Below are 19691 nucleotides of genomic sequence, written 5' to 3' on the forward strand. Positions count from 1 at the left end.
TCGTAACTATCTGTCTACAACAATAAGTAAATGCTATATTATATAATGTAACTTTACTTCTCAACTTATATGTATAAGACATTATCGATACTGTATTCTGTTGTGTACATTTTTTTCACTCCTTGACGTAAAAATACAACTACATGCAACTGGCAACTGCTAAGTATTACCGAACACGAAAAAATTTAACCATTGGACTATTTTACTTGTGTCTTTCTCTCGCGCACGAATATTATATTTTAGCAATCTCGTTTCCACATTGGTTAGAAACGAGATATCGTTATTTTTGCGTGTGTATGAATAAGACTAGTAGAGATAGGCCAATAGCCGAATTTCTACGTGTTCCAAGACCGGGCTGTATAGTGTATACTGTATAGCCCGGTTTTGGAACACCTTTGGAACACATTTATCTTTTTCACGTCAAATAGTAATAAAAATTTGCACTACACGCCATAATATTATGGTATAACCGAGCACTGTTGAAGATTTTTATTGTGAAATAGCCCCAGGTATTGAAATAATGGATATAAATGCTTTTATTTACAGAATGTTATGTATCTATTATATACATGATAGTGAAACCGATAGGATTAAAATATTAAAATTCTGTAACTTTATCTTCAACAAAAATCGTGTTTTCTTCGTTATCGTTATTTTGGCCTCTATCATAATTTACTTATACTTTTTTTTTGCCGTTTTTCAATATTTTAATACCACTTCGAATAAATTTTACTACATATAAGTAAAGATAAAAAATTAGCAATATAATTCATTGTTTTCTACTATTATTGTACTAACAATATAATGTAAAATTTAACTAATCTTTGGAAATAGAAATGCTAGAAACGCAACAAACATTCTAAAATATGGCAACAATACATGAGAGTAAAATCAATTATTGGTAAGTATGGCAAAATAATATTTTGGTACAGAGAAGAAACTGAAAACTATAAACCCAATAATTATGCTCATATTATATTAACTATATAAACAGTATAATATTTAAATACAATATATAAAATGATCTAATAAATCATAATACCGTACTATTTACTTTGGCACCATCCTTGGCATGATTTTTGGCAAGTAACTACTTTCGTTAGATCCGTTAGAAACTTAATACGATTATTAAATTAATCTTAAGTACTCGTTACTTCTAGCCGCTAAGGAGTTTACTTATAATACTGCAAATATTATCTCCTATTCAAACATAGAATATACACTGAGATACAAAGATTGTTTAATCACAGGTCTATGACATCCTTTGGTAGTGCTGAGATTCTTTTTTTTTTTTGATTTCTTAAAACCCATAAAGATGATATTTATAATACATACAATAAAATACAAAACAAATAGTTTATTGACCATAATAAGAACATAATATTAGAATTAAGGGCAAACATCGTTCGCCAATCGTCGTTCTATTATTGGCACCTTAGACTTTTGTTTGAAAATACTTGGATTGCCATAACAGGATTTCATGTAGTGTGAATTTTTCTTAAAGTAAGTACCAATAATATTTTTTTGAATATCTTGTTATCAACATAGGTCAAGACAATATTATGCGACTTAGCACAACACTAGGACGCATACCTTATTCTTCTAATACGCTGTCCAAACATCTATTTAGTCTATTTTACTGTTGAATCGTAACTATGCTATAGGGAATGATCGTTGTCCAATACTAGTCAGTAGTAGTCATCCATTAGAAAATCTGTATATTTTACAATATTTTACAGTGCTATTTTGTTACACTTTAGTTTCGATCACACGAGAATATAAAATAACAATATAATTATTAGTACTCGGCAGCACATTTCAGAGATTCGTCTTTTATCTTAAATGATATCTGTGATAAAATATATTCCTGCATGATTGAAACAATAAGTATGTATGAGCGTCCCAGAATAAAAGCAAACACACGTAATCGTATGCGCACTTACGCACACACGCACTCACACTGATACGTAATACTCGCACACGCACGCGAGCATGTACGCACTACCGTATTATACGCATACACGCACGCATTTTTGTACGCATTTGCGTATACGCTTTGGCATCCAACATTAATAATAATTATTTAACCATGTTTTTGTGTAACGTTGCACATCTACAGAGTTACCTCGCAGCTTGGGTATTTTATTTTGTAGTTGCTGAGTAGAAACGGCGTAGGAACTAAGTCGACACCTCGACGAGTGTGTAACCTCGGGTTGAGAGTCGCAAAGTTTTCGTGCTCTTCGGGTAGGGTAACTGAAACTGGAAAATAGTTAATGTTTATTTCTTTTTACTAGCTTTCACATACGGCTAAATGTCTATGGCTATATTAGCTACCATCCAGGATAATCCGGAGTCAGAAGTGCTACCATAGCAAAAACCCCAAACCATGCAATATTGATTATGAAAAGGGAAATAAAATCCGTTCAAAATTATTATGATAATTTGAACAAAAACTTTGAAGTAAATCAACGATACAAGACACTTTACTTCAATACACACGCATTTCTTATTGCAATTATTAATTAATTATTTAAAAATGTTACTACACTCACACTTTTTCACTCTGAAGGGTCTTTATTTGATAAAAACAGGGTGCAATTAAACCTTCCGGCCAAATTTTGACATATTGATCCGTGTTAAAAATAAAAATACATGTATTTTTTCTTTTATAATCACTCAGTAGTATGTTGAGAAACAGCTTCCGAAAGTTATCCTAAAAAACACGACAATTAATGGCACGACGCGTCGCTCGCGCGTGACGTGCTTCCGCGCGCGCGCCTCCCCCCTCGTCACCCCCGCTCATACTCACCGCCGAGAAGTGACCGTTGAAACGATTTTAAGTGGGATAAAATATGTCATCTAAAAAAAATAACACCCAATTTTTTTTGGTTAAATGAACCCTCCTAATGATACCTAAGCCCTGAAAAAAATTTGGCAGGTAGGTTTAATTGCACACTGTATACTTACGTATGATTACATTTTATGTGCAAAAAATTACGTACCTTTTTTAGCCACCCGAGGCAACGAGTGCGTGTCCTTTGGTCAGACCCAGTACTGGTTCCGTCTGAGCATGGGGTTCGTGGGGGTTACCCCTTGCGTCCTGATGGGGTACGCGGTCTCGCTCGCCTCGTAACTGCTCCAGTCTTCAGCCTGAAAGTGTTGTTTGTTATTACAATAATTCCTCAGCAATATTATCTGTTTAAAACTATTTCAGACTGTGAGGATCTTAATAGAGTTCTTTCAATGAGGGTTGTAGATAAATTATTTGCCACCAGCATAGCTAGCACAAGCACGTAGACAAACGAAAGAAACTAAATTTTGACAGTTTTACCGGAAAAACATTGGAGTAAAAGTTTCTTTCCTATCTCGATATCTTTCGCTTTTGAAAATCTATAAGTCAAGCATGACGATCCGCTTTTGACATTTAGTTTCTTGATTCTGTTTTTATTTTTATTATGGCACTTGGCTATAAAACCATGGCCAGTGTCGAGTAAATGGCGGCAAATTCAAAAAATCGATGTATAGCAACCCTGTCTATAGCCGGAATTATAGTTTTGATCTACAAACTACGAATAATAAAGTTCATTAGTTTTTATTATTCGTATTTCGTAGATCAAAACTATAATTCTGGCTATAGACAAGGTTGCTACACGTCGATTTTTTTAATTTGCCGCCTTTTACTCGACACTGGCATGGTTTTATAGCCGAGGTGCCATAATTAAAAAAAAAAGAACCAAGAAACTAAATGTCAAAAAAAAATAATTGCCGTTGCTTTAATGGTTGCTATGGAAAGAGTTTCTTGTCTTTGTCCACTGAAACTCAAGTCGATGGGTGGTGCCATGCTCGGGAATAAGATATGTAGACATGGGAAAGAAACTGCCATTACTTTCTTCCGAAGAATCGACTGGGAAACCCCGTGCTAGCTACGCTGAGCGACGCGACGGTAGGGTCTTTCGTGTGAAATGTTGTGTCAGACAAACATAATGACAGCTATACCGTGACATGTGAAAGCTATTTCGTGAAATATGACAGCTGTTTGACACGACAATTGACACGATAAACCCTACGGCTACATAGCGCCATTTGTCACTCATTCGAGTTCTTTCAGAAATTAAACTTTAGAAAACTGAGGCCCTATTCTAGGACACTTATTACCAACAAAGACAAATGTTATACTCATTATAGTGTCGTTAGAATCTAACATTTCGACCATGGAGGTGGTTATAATTTTTAGATGTAAAATTGCAAATATGTGACGTCACACCAGGGTGACAAGTATCTATAAAATATCACGAAAAACTATGAACGACATATCGAAACTCACATCAGTATGATCCTCAGCGCCGTACGGGTACCGCGCGTTGAGATCCGGCGCACCGTCGAGCGGCGTCACTTTGCATGTCACACTGCCGCCAGATGGCAGCGGCGTACTCGCGCCTGTGTGCACGGACTGGTCTGATGACACGTACCTAGAATAAAGCGTTTGATATTGTAGACTTTACTTTGAACGGGGGCAAAATAAATCTAGGTGTACCAAAGGGGTAAATTGTGTAGGTCCATTTTCCTTATGTCATCTAGATAAAGATTTTCTCTCTTGCTGATTGCTTAAAGTGATATACTTTCAATGCGCTTCCAGAATATTTGAAGACGTCAATGGCTGAAGCAAGTAAGTAACGGTTAAAAAATTGCCGTTTTTTTTATAAATGGAGGCTTTACGGCCGGGAAAATGATTTGCAATTATATTAAAGTTAGTGTAGACTTACCTCTTGATAGGTGGCGTCGCTTGGGTAGGCGACGGCATCAAATGATCCGGCGGTCGTGGTAAAGGTATAGGAGCGACCGCTCCCTGGCTCTGTCCGTGTATCTTAACCATAGCGTTCTGATCTCTAATGAAGTGCTGACGACACTTCAGTAGACCAAACACGACTATCACCGCTAGGAATATCCCTGATATTGCCATCAGCACCATCATATAGTAGGAGGGAGATTCGCCATTAGCAACCTGAGAATAAGGCAATTATTAAAAATGGAATAAAATGAGACAACTTAAAACTTGTCAACAGTTATTGTGAATTTGAAATAGCTCCTTCAGAACAAGTTGAGAAGACATTACATCTTACTAAAATATGTAATGTCCGCAGCTGCGTTGTGCTTGTGCCTAAGTTCCTTTGGCGAGCGAGAATCTTACGATTTTCTGTCATCGTCTTTTTCGGTATTCAAAATGCAGATCGGTTTAGGGGTTGAACGTAAAGAGCTTTTTAATATGCCACGCTTTGACTGCTGACGGACAGATAGACTTTCATATTTATTATAATATTATTACAAAGTATGTTATTAGAGGAGGTGTTAAAGTTCGTTAGTTATCTTATTAAAGTAGCCTGTACTTACCGGGTTCCCTTCATGACTCTCCGGATCGTTAGGTCCCGGGAGACTCTTTCTTAGCTTCCCTCCAATGAATATCTTCACTTCCCCAGACGCTGGTTGGAATATAGTCGCCGCTAGTAGAAACCTAAAACTATCTTCCACACCGATATCTGGTGCATTCCTTTTGATCACATAGTAGATGACACCAGCCTTAACATCCTCGTGGGTAAAATAAGTCACTTCCCTTTCTCGAGCACTAGTTTTCTCTCCCGAACTGCGAATTATCTTCTTCAATACACCATATTTTGGTTTCTCTATTATTGTATACACGGGAACGCTAGCGGTCAGCTTAGCTAGTTCAGTTGCATCCAAATTGCTAACTGTTAGTCTGACTTTCTCTGCGTCAACTTTTAGATCGCCTAGCACCATCAATGGCTCCACTATAACTTCTATCGTGAATGGAGATGTTGCATTGCTAGTGTTTACGTAACCTATTAGATCAAAACTATCGTTCGCAACCGTCATATCATTTTGCATATAAATTACGACTTTGTTAATCAAATCCTTATGTGAGAAGTATGTTACTGGATTTCTTCCCAAATATATCATACCATGGAGTGGTTGTCGAGTAATATTGTACCACACTTTAGTATTTTTAGCATTAGTTTCAAGTAAAATTTGGTCAGTCGTAAGAGTTGCGACGTTTGAACCCTGCTGTAAGCTTATAGGATGCGAAGAAGTTGCATTAAGTATAACAGGTACTACGTCTATAGTGAATACTGTATACGTAGGCTTAAATTGTCCATCCCATACTCGAAAATAGAAAGTAGCAGTTTGTAAAATTCCAGAATGTTCGTACACAATTTTTCCATCGTTAACATCTTCTTGGGTGAATTTGTTTATGGATAGAGCTGTATCTAATGTTTGGTTTACATCTAGCATAACCAGTCTACCTTGAGTAGGACCACTTATAATGTCGTATAGAATATCCTTTGGTGGAGTATCTAAATCTTCAGTCGAAAGATCTTTCTTTGTGATAGTATAGTTGTCTCCTTGGACAACTTGAATTTGGGGCGAATCAGTGAGCAGTCTAAATGGTTGATCGTTGACTGGTATGATTGTAATTGGTATCGTCACATTACAAAGTAGCACATAATCAGGTAGCAAATATAGGGACATATCTATTCTATCTTGTAGAGTGTCTGTATCATCATGCTGGTAATTGACAACCCCATTCTCCATTTGGGCTTGAGTCAGCGATGATATAAAAGGTTGAAGTTCACCATGACTGGGTTGCGACCACTGACCTTCCAATTGTGGTTGTCTAACCCCCGCCTGAGTTTCCAAATACACTATAACGTTGGTGACGTTAACAACAATCGGTATCTTACCCCCTTCTTGTACTTTAGTCACTGGAACATTGACGTATTTCGACAAACCACCCGAGGAGACGGATATATCGATATTGAATACTTGATCTGTTACTGATTTAGCTCTAGAAGCTTCTACGCTGAATATGAAAGAATCGTTCGTATGCAGATCGGAGAACGGATGCGTATGCTCATAGTAAACTAAAGTATTATTTATATCATATTGTGTGAACTGCTTGACTGTTCTATGATGATTATCACCGTTCAGCATTATAAGTCTACCCAATGTTGGTGCTCTATCTACTATGAAAGTTATAGTTCGACTGTAATCCGAGCATTTCGCCATTAGGAAGTAATTATTGAGTGGTTCTCTCATCAACGGAAATACACGTAGCGTATGTTTCCTGGCCAGCTTGAGTGTCACAGATTTTGTTGTTATTAGAAAAGTTATTTTAGAAAGTTCGTGAAGTCCGTCTGTTACGTTGAATATCATCTTGCCTTTTGTTCCATCTAGAATAAAAATAGACTTGAAATCAACAGAAACGAACTGTAGTTTTAGAATCAACACGAAAGCAATATTTTCGTGCACAAGTGAAACAAGTTTTGAGTCAATGAACAAATGTTTACCTACTTCTCGCCCAGACTGTATTTAATTTTAATTTTAGTAAAATTAAGAACTATAAAAAAGACATCATAAATTATAAAACTTACTCTTATGCACGAATAAAACATCCCTCCTGTCAATATCGGCTTGTGTGAAATGCTCGACTGGTGTTTCGACGTCAGCCTTCATAGCGATGTAACCAGACACGATGTCCGATACTATTATCGTCACGTTCTCTAATGGCGTGTCGATGTCGTTTACATCTAGAAGCAAATTATGTTAAGTTAATTCGAAAAGCTTTAGCACATTAATCGCACAAATTATACGGTAATAGTGGTTAAATCAGTTAAAATAGTATCTGAAAATCGATTCACTAATTTAAGCCTAATTAAAGCAAACAGACAAACCTTCACAATATATCAGTGTAAAAGTACGTATAGTACCTAATATACTTACACAGCTCGTTCCTAGTGAAGGTAAAAGTCCCGCCTTCCCACACACATAGGCCAGTATTCGCGGCGACGATAGGCGGTTCATCGTTCACAGATGCAATGTCAACCCATATCGTAAACGGTTCGCTCTCCTTACCGCTTTCAGTCATAGCCACCAGACTGAATGAATCGAGGGTTTCTTCTGAACCGTCGTTTACGTACTAAAAGACAAAAATCAAGAATATTGAACTCTTGAGTGGTGAGTATGAGATGTTTAATGTTTATTAATCACAATATCTCATCATAGTGCGTTATTATTGTTTGCCTGTAAGGGCGTTGTTCCTATACGAATTGTAGTTTATGTCGGCTGTACACTCTCGCCGAGACACAGCGAGGCGGCCCGAGTGCGAGAGTGTAAATGGGTGCGCTCGCCTCGTCTCGCCTGTCCCGGACCCTCTCGGTCCGGTGTCAGTGTTTTGCGCCCGAGACAAAGGGTCTCGCGAGGAAAGCGAGCGCATTACTGTACACTCTCGCGTTTTTCACTACTAGTCGCGCCGCTAGACAGTGCAGAACAGAAAAATAACAATAAAAAACGTCATTATTAGTAATTATAATATGTGAGAAATAAAATTAAATATGATTATAAATCTTTGGATTACAATGATATCTTTCGATACATGGTGAATTGTGATTAATGATCATTGATCGTAGATACGTTTTCGCCATTTTTTTTTATTTTTATTGTGTAAATATTTGGTAATTACTAATTATTTATAATAGCTCATAGCACAGAGAGCTACGGCAGCTGCAAGAGAAGTGTTTTCGTCCATCTCATAGACAAAAATAATGGTCCATCTTCTCTGAGTTCATAACTGCGATTGAACTAAGCGAGAATGTACATGATCGCACTCGGGCAAGGGGCTCTCGCACGAGACTCTCGCCCGAGAGCTCTCGGCGTGAGTGTACAGCCGACATTACAATTTCGCAATGAAAAGTAACGAAAATCGGCACTCTTTATTCATCAAATCATCACCATACACATTGCCGTTGCGATAACTTAAAGGCCATATATTCTGAGTAATCTGCGTATTTTTAACGCAGATAAATAAAATAAATAAAATAAATACCGTTTCAATATAATATATCGACATAATTTTTATATTTTTAAAACGTTAAAACTTAAATACGAGTATATTCAGAGAGAAAAGCATCAAGATAATCGCGAATTCTACATTTCGCGTTTAAAGGAAAATTTTTATTTGCAGCGATATTTATTGCTGTAAAAAATGGCGCAATTGCGAAGCGGAGATTTAAATTCGAAAAATAGCATCACGTTGCTAGCGTAAAGAGACGAGCTTGAAGCTATTTTACCGATTCCGAATTGAGAAATTCATCGATGAATTTAAACTTTAACAGCTGAGAATTTAATTTGTAGTTAAACATTTTAATTTGGTTTAAGTCGATACGAACAATAAACATGTTCTTGAGCCGTAGTTTTTAATATAATATGATGTATATTTTAATATAATATAATAAATAAATAGTTTTTAATATAATATGATAAAATATTTATGACTACCTAGAATTGTGTCCAATGACTTTTCTAGCACAGGCGAAGATAAAAAAATTAATTCTAAAGGCATAATGTAATAACGGTAAGGAAGATTCAGAAATGTCTAGGTCGTAATTTTAGATCTTAGGTAAAAAGTATATTGTGGGTTGATGTGATATCAAAGATGTTAACATCTGTCGAAATAACTAGTAATATGACATACCTGTATATTTCCAGTATTGAGCTTCAAAACCGGCAACAGATTCAATTCTTGATCGCCCACAGCAATTTTGCCAAACTTCGGTTTCGATATCAACTTGTAAGACATGACTTTGCCTTTGTAATACTCAGTTACGGTCTTGAATACTTCTGGTGTGATACTGACGGCCTGTCCTTCTATAACTGACAGATTTTGCGTCGCTATGTAGAAGTGTTCGGGTATTATGACCACAGTAAGTTCCAAATCGCGCAACCAAACTATGCCGTTGGTGACGTCCATTTTGATTTTGTCTCTGGTCCGATTGACGCCCGATTGGACGTAGACGAGCCGATTGGAGTTAATTATGGACTGATCGAAAACTTTTGTGTGCACGGGTTCCTCGTTATAATTGTCCATTTCCACAGAACCGGGCGTTGAGGAGATTTCGATCCATCCGTAGTATGGCCCCTCCGTTATTTGGTAGATTATGTTTGAAGGTTCGATTTGTGGATGCATTACCTTGAGATCAATTACAATTTAGAATTAAGAATATAAAATAAAAATAAAATATAATCAAAAAGCTATAGCCTGGTCACTGAACTAGTGGAAATTCGGCAATTGTCACATTACTTTTGTCATATACACATGTTATATATTAGTCACATGTCATATACCTAATTTCTGCAGGTTCAGAATGCAGACCTAACACAGATTATAAAAAAAATTAAAGTGACATAAAATAGTCTCGATTCTTCTCATTTCGATATTATTACTGAGAGGATTTTACACAGACATCATCAAATATTTACGTAATCATAGTTACCTCCAAAATATCCTTAGTGATGTTAACACTAGTGGACTCCTCCACAACGACTGGTTTATTGGTATTCACCATCAAGGGCTCCCAGTAGCTAGACGGGTATATCTTGATGGGGTAGATACCCTCGCCCCACGCTTCTAAGCACATCACTTTGAACCTACACAAAACAAATCATCTTTAGCTATACTTATATTATTATAATTGGGAAGAGTTTGTTTGTTGGTTTGTTTGAACGCGCTAATCTCAGGAACTACTGGTTCGATTTGAAAAATTCTTTCAGTGTTAAGTAGCGCATTTATCGAGTAAGGCTATAGGCTATATTTTATCACGCTAATACGAGGAAATATAATAATACAATAGAATAGGAGCGAAGAAATAGAGGAAAATGTGGATAAAAAGGGGGAAATTATTTGAAAGAGCTTATTGTAACGCGCTAATCTCAGTAATTACTGGTCCGATTTGAAAAATTCTTTCAGTGTTAGTCCCGGAAAAATGTGCGATTCCCACACAATATACTTTATTGATGTGCGCGTAAACGACTCAATCGATGTACGGGAACAACTATAATTTTAAGTCCACTGTCCTAGTAGTTAATAAATTACAACTACGTTGTCATCATTACAAGACACATTAGCTAAAGTAATAGTGCAACTAAAATGTGATTAATTAAGTTTTTCGGAAACCAGACTTTCAGTTTTTACTTCAAAACTTAAAGGAATCACAATAATTATGTTAAATATAATATTATCGTCGACCCTACAGGTTTACAGTATAACACGACGAACTGTATAGCATATTTGTATGTTACAGCAAAATGATCGTTTCTATTGAAAAATTAGGTTTCTCTGCAAGTATATAATATATAGAAAAGAGAGACATTGTATCACTATAACGTACACAGTAAACTCATTAGTCATTACACACTGTAAATCTTTTTATGAGTAATGGATATAATGCTTTTTAATTCTCTAATATAGAGTGAAAAATGTTCGTAGTCACTTTAACATACCTAAAAGCATCAGTCGCAGTCTTCGGATCTCTGTGTTTATACACAACTCTGCCCGCCGCTATATCTAACTGTGTGAATGTGTATATCGGTGCGTTACCCACTTCTATAGTCCCCTGTTTCGGCTCTTGAGTCACTTCGTATCGAATATCCTCCTCCAAGCAGTTCATGTTTGTGTCCACCTAAAAATTATGAAAATCGGCTATAACGACGTGATTTATGCGGTCGTATTATCCGGCGTGATAATAGATGCCTTTGTAAAGAATGTATTCAAAAAATAGCAAACAATTATTATGATTACTACATTACAGATGTATTGAATATTTTATAAAGGGAAATATTTAAACGAGCGAATAAAAAATTACTTTGCGACTATGATGAACATACTGTTTTAATAAATTGAGCGGTATGAATTTGAGTATTCGAAAAATAAACTAAACTAACGACTAATATTGATTTATAATAAAATCCAGAATGAGCTTACAAAAAGTGGATTGTGATTAATCTACTTCAGATATTAAAATTCTATCCGAGCGACTGCATTACTAAGTAAGCGACTGGAAATACATAGCGGGCAACTTCCATATTTAAGAGAGATACAATTTTTCTAAGTAAGGTTTATACATTACGAACTACTAAAAATTTCACTTTGAGCAAACTTTTGTGAGCTGCTTTATTTATGATTATTGGTTACTGATATTCTTTTTGAGGCTTCTCTCACTCTTATTTTCATAATCGTTTTACTATTACCGTCGTGTCTAAAGTCTAAGTCTAAGGAACTCCGTGTTGGCCCATTTCGACTTTTTTAGGTATGAAAGTATGAAATCCTTTCTATCTCTGGTAGCTACCACTTTCGAGATTTTTCACAGATAAAATTGTTGTTTCTCTTATCCAAATAAAGCTACTCACAAAAAATTTGCTTGATAGTAATAAAATAAAAACATTTCTTCTAGGGAACCAGCTGATTAATAGTGTTTCATCAGATAGTTATTTCATATTCATTTTGTTTTAATGTGAGCTCATTATACTCTGCTCATTAGTATATTTTTCAAAGTGGTTTTTGTATTTTAAACACTTCATTTAAGATAAAATGCCACTCAGTATAAAAAATACATTTGCCAAATATTGAAAAAAAAAATGCAGGACGTAACGTAGTTATTTCATATTCATTTTGTTTTAACGTGAGCTCATTATACTCTGCTCATTAGTATATTTTTCAAAGTGGTTTTTGTATTTTAAACACTTCATTTAGGATAAAATGCCACTCAGTATAAAAAATACATTTTCCAAATATTGAAAAAAATGCAGGACGTAACGTTGACACTCAAACAGATTAGGTCGCTCAAATATTATGAAGCTGCTCATTTTATATTTTAAGTAACTCAAATAAATAATTTGTAAGTTGCTGTTCTGTTAATTTGTCGTCACTCACAGTCAGTCGCTCAAATAGTAATTCTATGACCCAAATTTATTAATTTTGACATTTGAAACTATAATTTACAGTCACTCGATTAAATACTACCCTTTTATAAACTAACTTTTTATATTCTATTGGCATCTATTATATTATCTAGAACTAATAATGTATTTTCGCTGCTAATGCTGAGCTGGGGTCCATTTTTGGCATCACACAATATAATTTAAATTAATTGTATTGTGTCCTAGTTCTTTCGTCTGTTTGTAAATATTGTGTTGTGTGATGTGCAAAAAATGTTTCTTATTTTTATTCATGACACACGAAATTTTGAAACGATATCACGATTCAAGAACGAATCGGTTTACACAAGTCTATGTAACCACTAATCGTTCGTGGAATATGTACAATATGTATAAACGAAAGAGATAACAATATGATATTAAATCCACGATTAACTTCACCCGGTCTAGGACAAGTGGACCTCAGAGTAATAGTTGTTCCACTTTATTCTAATCTGTTTTCTTAGACCGACTTTATAACTTGGGAATCAATATTAAATCTGATAGCGAAAACTTTGACCGCTATCCGATCTGTGAAGTAGTTTAGAAAACTGGCGATAACTATATGCAATAAAACTTATATTCGTATTGAATATATATTATCTATATTCAAGTTATTCTTGTGTTGTCCAAGTTATAAAACGAACAATAAACAAATAGATAAAATGGTTAATATTGATGTGGATATAAATTTTGTAATAAATTCATTAACGCACACGTATAAATTCGAATATTGACCTAAATATTATACTTGTCTCTTCTACTCTCTTACATAAATCATTACTTAATTATTATATTATAAAGTATTTTAGGCAATTAGTAAAAATTAAAGAGATAGGTCAATGGCCAAATTTCTACCTGTTTGAGACCGATCTGTAAATATGTTTACACTATTCAGTAACAATTAAAATAGTTCTCATGTAACAATAATTATAAAAAATAGTACTCACCAGCATATCTTTATTCGTTATCACGACAGATTTTCCGTTTTCCACTATAGAACCATTGCTTGGATTCATTCTTATAAACGGCGGCGACGCTTGTATTTCCAAATTTCCGTTCACATCAAACAAGCCATCGGATATCCAAAACGCCATCTTACCATACTCTTTCCCTTGATGTTTGAACAACACCAGATTTTTATTGATATCGTCCTGCGAAAACTGAGCAATCTGCTCGGAAGGGTTGTCCGACCTAAATATTCCCCCGTTGGGAGGGTCTTTAGTAAATCTTTGGACGGTGTACACAATATCCGAGGGCTTAGTGTCTAAATCTGCGTCGCTGTAGCTCAGATCGCGAGCCGTTATTAGCCTAGCTCCTCCGTGTACAATATGAAACACTCTGTCAACAGATCTCACCGGGCTATTATCGTTCTTGAGTATAATATCGATGTGAAATATGCCGACGTATTGAAAGTCCTCCGGTTCGGGACTTAAAGCCATGAAATGAAACGAGTCGTGTTTGCTTTCGGAATCATCGTGAGCGTAGTACACCCTGTCCGAGTTTAATTCTTGGAGCGTGAAATAAGTTGTGTTTTCTCTTAATATCTGTAAAGAATCCGTTATGACTTCGATTTTTCCGTGTTTTGGTAGATGGGTGATGTTGAATACTAGATTAGTAACGACGTCGGTTCGAAAGTTTAGATGAGTAACTGGTATCGCCATTCTAGAACCTTCGACTACTTGTAGTCTCTCCAATTTTGTAGTAAGTCTGCCAGTGTTGTAGCCAGAAATAGTCGTTCCTGGGATATGTCTGATAGTCATTACGCCCGTAACATTTTCGCACTCCGATGCGCTTACGATAAAAGTGAATTCGTCTTGAATATGAGAGTACGCTCTTCTGTGGAGCCTGTACCATAGTTGATCAAGATCTATGTGTTGTTGAGTAAATCCGCTATACATTTGCAGATGATGTTTTCCAGTCGATAAATGGAGTATGCCGTATTTCGGTGGTTTTACTAACGTGTACTGTATTCGCTCGCTCGTAAGAACCAATGGTCGTGTTTGGTATTTCAAATGTTCGGAAGATATGAAGGCTTCTCTCGTATTATTCAGTAGTAATTCTTCGTTTTTCGCCTGATATAACTCGAGTTTTATGAAAGTCAGTCGAAAGTCGTATAGCGTGTTCGTTCGTATCGTTCCAACTGATGCTTTGAACTGTTTGAAAAATAAATAAATAAAATAATTGCTGCCATTCAATATAAAAATGTATGCAAAAAAATTAAGAAATCAAAGTGACGCAAAAGCGCGCTTCAAGATAACAAGTACTTTGGACGTTTATTTTTATAATATGAAACTATTTAGATTTTTTTATTATTTTTCTTGTTAAAAACTTTTCGAGTAGAACTAATTGGCTTAAAATTTCAAGTGTCTGCTCTCGGATAACGAATTACTTTTAGATCTTGGTACGCCAGTAATTAATACTCAATTAAATACCATTCCTACTTTGTAACTAATATTATGAAAGTAAAGACATTATTTTTGACACAGGCTTAACAAGAACCCAGATTGGAACCACAGGTATTTCAGGGACATAATGACAGATATCTTTGTCAATCTGTCATTTTGTCTAGAAAAAAACCCTTTCTACGAAAGCCTTCTTAAAAATTTGTGACACCAGATAGATACAGTATTTGTTATTTTTTTTTACGACTTCTTGTTTAGAACTTGGGCTAATAACACTCGTAATAGCGAGCTTACCTTAAATTCATCATGAGTAGGGTTACCCAACAGATGCATATACCGCACCCTGCCGAAAGCAATCATCTCACTGGTGAAAGAGTCAACGGTTTGCCAAGTACCGTCCAATACTCGCAATCGTTCGACCACACCGAATTGCGGTGGTTTCACTATATCGTATCTGTAAAAATTATAGAGTTAAGATTCTGTTGCTACATTGCCGTACTCAGAGTGGAACATTAATTACTTAAATGTAATTAATTGAACATTTTAATAAATGTCTTATACATTATCTGTGGAACTCTCCATTAAATTGAACGTTAATTATAATTAAATGTCTCTGAATGCGGCAGAGTCAGAAACATTCAATGTTGGCCTAAAGTAAAATTTTAGAGATTTTGTCGTAAGTATAGGAAATTTCTGAGAAGTCAAAATATATAATATTTAAATGCCATTAGCACATCTGTCACCTGACAAAGAGCGAAAAAGTAAAAACGTTTCGTACGTCAAACGACAATAATTCATTTAAATATTTGATCTCCTTATTTTCGTGTTGCGTTTTCAGGTATGATGTTTGACATCATTACTAGCCTCGTGCCTTTAGGAATTCCCATAATTCCATATGCTCCAAGTCTGATTGTTTAAAATCTATACTTATATATAAAACTCGAAGGTGACTGACTGACTGATTGACATAGTGATCTATCAACGCGCAGCCCAAACCACTTGACGGATCGGGCTGAAATTTGGCATGCAGGTAGATATTATAATGTAGGCATCCGCTAGGAAAGGATTTTGATAAATTCAAACCCTAAGAGTTTCAAATAGGGGATGAAAGTTTGTATATAATAATACTTCTTAACGCGAGGGAAGCCGCGGGCAAAAGCTCGTCGTATTATAAGATACCAAGGGTCTGGTTCACCACTTCCTGATAAGTGCCAGATAGGCTATCCACCAAGAATATAAATTGAAAAATAAAGTATAGAGAATCTGTCAAAAAAAGTTGTGGATAGCCTATCCGGCACGTTATCAGGAAGTGGTGAAACAGGGCTTAAGGGTCTGTTTCACCACTTTCTGTAATTATGTGCCGGATAGTCTATCCACAACTTAACTTGACAGATAAAGTATGAAGAATCTGTCAAATAAGTTATGGATAGCCAGATCCGGCACTTTATCAGGAAGTGGTGAAAAGGCCCTAATTGAAATATCGCTTTAAAGAAATAAATCGCTCTAGTTTCAATAATTGCTCGTTGTCTATTTATCTCCTTAAGGGCCTGTCCACATGTCCACGTTACGAGTTTACGACGTCGTCAACGTGGAACAGTGCGGTAACGTGGCACGGTACGTTGAAATGACGTGAAAATTTACGTCAACGTAACTTAAAAATGCACGTCACGACGTAGCAACACCATGCCTCATTCTTCACTACTTATCTAGATATGGACCGTATAATACTGTTACGGTACATGGTATACGGACACGTGGTGCGCAAGTACATACTCGAACCTTCTAAAAAGGTCCAATGTTTGTTTACGTGTTTACCCTTTATTTGTTAGCGTGTTTGAATTTAGACCTTATGACTGAGTCCATAAGGTCTAAATTAAATTCAACTTACTGCACTTATCGCAAGGACGGCAGTTTTATTGTGGCACATGCCCGAGGCTACTAGAAATTTCCCACGGTTGTTTACTTGTTTACGTGAATCGGGAAATTTCTGGAATTCGTCTCGCCATATAAAAAGAGCCGCAAGGCAGGCCCGGCAATTCAGTTCAATCAGAGCGATCTTCAAGGCGACATCAAGTGATCAATAGTGAGTGAACCAGTGAAACCTGCAACTTGGCTACGACCTAGGACAGTGATAGTGCTTAGTGATTGGACCTAGTGATTAGTGTTTGGACTTAGTGCTAAGTGTTGTGACCTAGTGTTTAGTGCAGTGTTAATAAAGTCTTCAAGAGAGTCACCAGGTCTTTCTCTCCAAATCCTCGAACCCTAGCACGTAACAACTGGTGTCAGAAGTGCGATTTGGAGATGCCATTGACTCCGAGAGAGGACTTCAAGGGGAGTGTCAGGACAAGGGCGCAGCGAGCTGCTGCCATTGACTCCGAGAGAGGAGTTGCGGAGACCACACCCACTGGGGGCCAAGCTCCGCCCACTGAGGGACAGGGCCCACCCACTGGCCCCACCCACCAGGCTCCGCCCACTGACCACGCCCACCAGGCTCCGCCCACTTTGGGTGACGCCCCGCCCACTGGCTCCGCCCACCGGGACCCGCCCACAGGCCACGCCCCCAGGCTCCGCCCACTTTGGGCGTGGCCACGCCCACTGGCTCCGCCCACCAGGCCACGCCCACTCTGGCCACGCCCACTGGCCCAGCCCACCGAGACACGACCACTGGCTCTACCCACCTTGACTCGCCCGTAGCTTCTGCAGCCCCTCAAATGGCTCTTCAATTGGAAAGCATAATTGAGTTGATTCAGGCTTTGCAAGAGGCACAAGACCGCAAGCTCGGTGCTTTGCAAGAGGCACAAGACCGCAACCTCGGTGCTTTGCAAGAGGCACAAGACCGCAAGCTCGGTGCTTTGCAAGAGGCACAAGACCGTAAGCTCAGCGCGTTGCAAGAGTCACAAGAGTCACATGATCGCAAGCTCGGCGCTTTGCAAGAGTTACAAGAACGCAAACTCGGCGCTTTGCAGGAGTCACAAGAGCAACAAAAGGACCTCCAAGAAAAAGCGCTTTTGGCTATAAAGGATGTTAGTGACACGGTGACTAAGCTTCGTAAAGACGTCGACGTAATGGACGAACGCGTTACCGGGTTGGGAGTGGATGTGGAAAATGTGAAAACCGGCCTCACTGAACTACAGAAAAAAGTAGTGCGCCTGGAAACCACAGGAGTCGCGACGTGTAGTGGAAATTCTGGAGTGGCACATGGACCAAGAGTTAAAGTGCCACCATACGATGGCACTACTTCTTGGAATGCTTATCGTCAGCAATTCCAGACTGTTGCTTCTGCCAACGGATGGAATGATGAACAACGCCTGACCGCTCTCACTGTTGCGCTCAGAGGGCAAGCTTTGTCGGTCCTAGAAGCGCATACAGGAAATGGGTTTCAAGACCTGATGGAGGCACTTGAATCCAGATACGGGGAGCGACACCTGGAGCACGTGTTCCGTGCCCAACTGCGTGACAGAGTCCAACGCCCAGGAGAAGGACTACAACAATGGGCGTTGGAAATTGAAAAACTCGTCAAGAAGGCACACCCAGGAGCTGACGCCAAGATGGTCGACACGAATATTGTGCAAGCATTTGTCGACGGAATCAGGGACCTGGAGGTCAGAGCTGCAGTGAGGCTACGTCACCACACCTCGCTTAAGGAAGCATTGGCGCATGCTTTAGAGGTCGAGGCTGTTCGGCGTGACATACGGCAGACATATAAGATCCGCGAGGTCTCTGAGGAAGTCAAGGAGGTTAAGGCTCCTACGAAGAGAAGTTCTGGAGCCATGTGCTACAAGTGCGGCGAGAGGGGCCATCTTCAGCTTAACTGCCCGCAGAAAGAGACCCAAATGGCAAGGATGAAAATGCTCGAGGAACGTCTGGAACAAATGGAGGAGCTGCAAAAGCAAGGGGCCTCGTTCCCTGCCCGGGATCAGGGAAACGAATAAAAGCCAGGACTAAGGGGCGAGTGCTGGCTGACACGGAGAAAGCCCCGATAACTGTTATCTCCCAAGCATGCAGCGGGAACAGTCTTGTGATTCAGGGGACTATTAACAGGACGGATTGCAAAATGACTCTAGACACAGGAGCCTCTAGAACGATAGTGAACCCAAATCTGGTAAAAGCCGCAAGAAGACATGAGAGGAGAATTAACTGTCGGCTCCTTACTGCCTCCGGTCAGCCAATACCCGTCCTGGGAGAAATATCAGTTACGATTAATGTAGGGGGATCCTCATACCCTCATGACGTTATCGTGGCTGAGATTATGGATGATTGCATCTTGGGTTTGGATTTCATGAAGAAGCACAACTGCAGAATTAATGTCGCCGACGGAGTGTTCAAGTGTGGCGAAGAAGAAATTTTCATCCTTGGAGGCGCTTGCGGGAAAGTTGAATGTGTAAAGAAAGTCACAATACCTGGACGAGCGGAAGCTAGAGTGCTGGTGAAACTACCGCCAGCTGGAAAAAAGAAGTTAAATAG

At 38.0% G+C, this 19691-nt stretch overlaps 1 protein-coding gene across 1 annotated transcript in view; it reads right to left on the reverse strand.

Annotated features, from left to right (window-relative positions):
- Positions 1 to 1511: 1511 nt before the first annotated feature.
- Positions 1512 to 19691, reverse strand: part of LOC121738655 (chondroitin sulfate proteoglycan 4) — a 144787-nt gene continuing 126607 nt past the window's right edge. The window contains exons 14-25 of the mRNA XM_042130858.1: positions 15522 to 15681; positions 13773 to 14978; positions 11350 to 11528; positions 10344 to 10497; positions 9545 to 10039; positions 7795 to 7990; positions 7446 to 7601; positions 5389 to 7244; positions 4764 to 5002; positions 4325 to 4469; positions 3003 to 3150; positions 1512 to 2259 (exon numbers count right to left, since the gene is read on the reverse strand). Of these exons, the coding sequence (XP_041986792.1) occupies positions 3043 to 3150; positions 4325 to 4469; positions 4764 to 5002; positions 5389 to 7244; positions 7446 to 7601; positions 7795 to 7990; positions 9545 to 10039; positions 10344 to 10497; positions 11350 to 11528; positions 13773 to 14978; positions 15522 to 15681 (4894 nt within the window). The 3' untranslated portion in view covers positions 1512 to 2259; positions 3003 to 3042. The remainder of the gene's footprint in view (positions 2260 to 3002; positions 3151 to 4324; positions 4470 to 4763; positions 5003 to 5388; positions 7245 to 7445; positions 7602 to 7794; positions 7991 to 9544; positions 10040 to 10343; positions 10498 to 11349; positions 11529 to 13772; positions 14979 to 15521; positions 15682 to 19691) is intronic.

This window comes from Aricia agestis, chromosome Z (genome assembly GCF_905147365.1).
Source record: "Aricia agestis chromosome Z, ilAriAges1.1, whole genome shotgun sequence".
Lineage (NCBI taxonomy): Eukaryota > Metazoa > Arthropoda > Insecta > Lepidoptera > Lycaenidae > Aricia > Aricia agestis.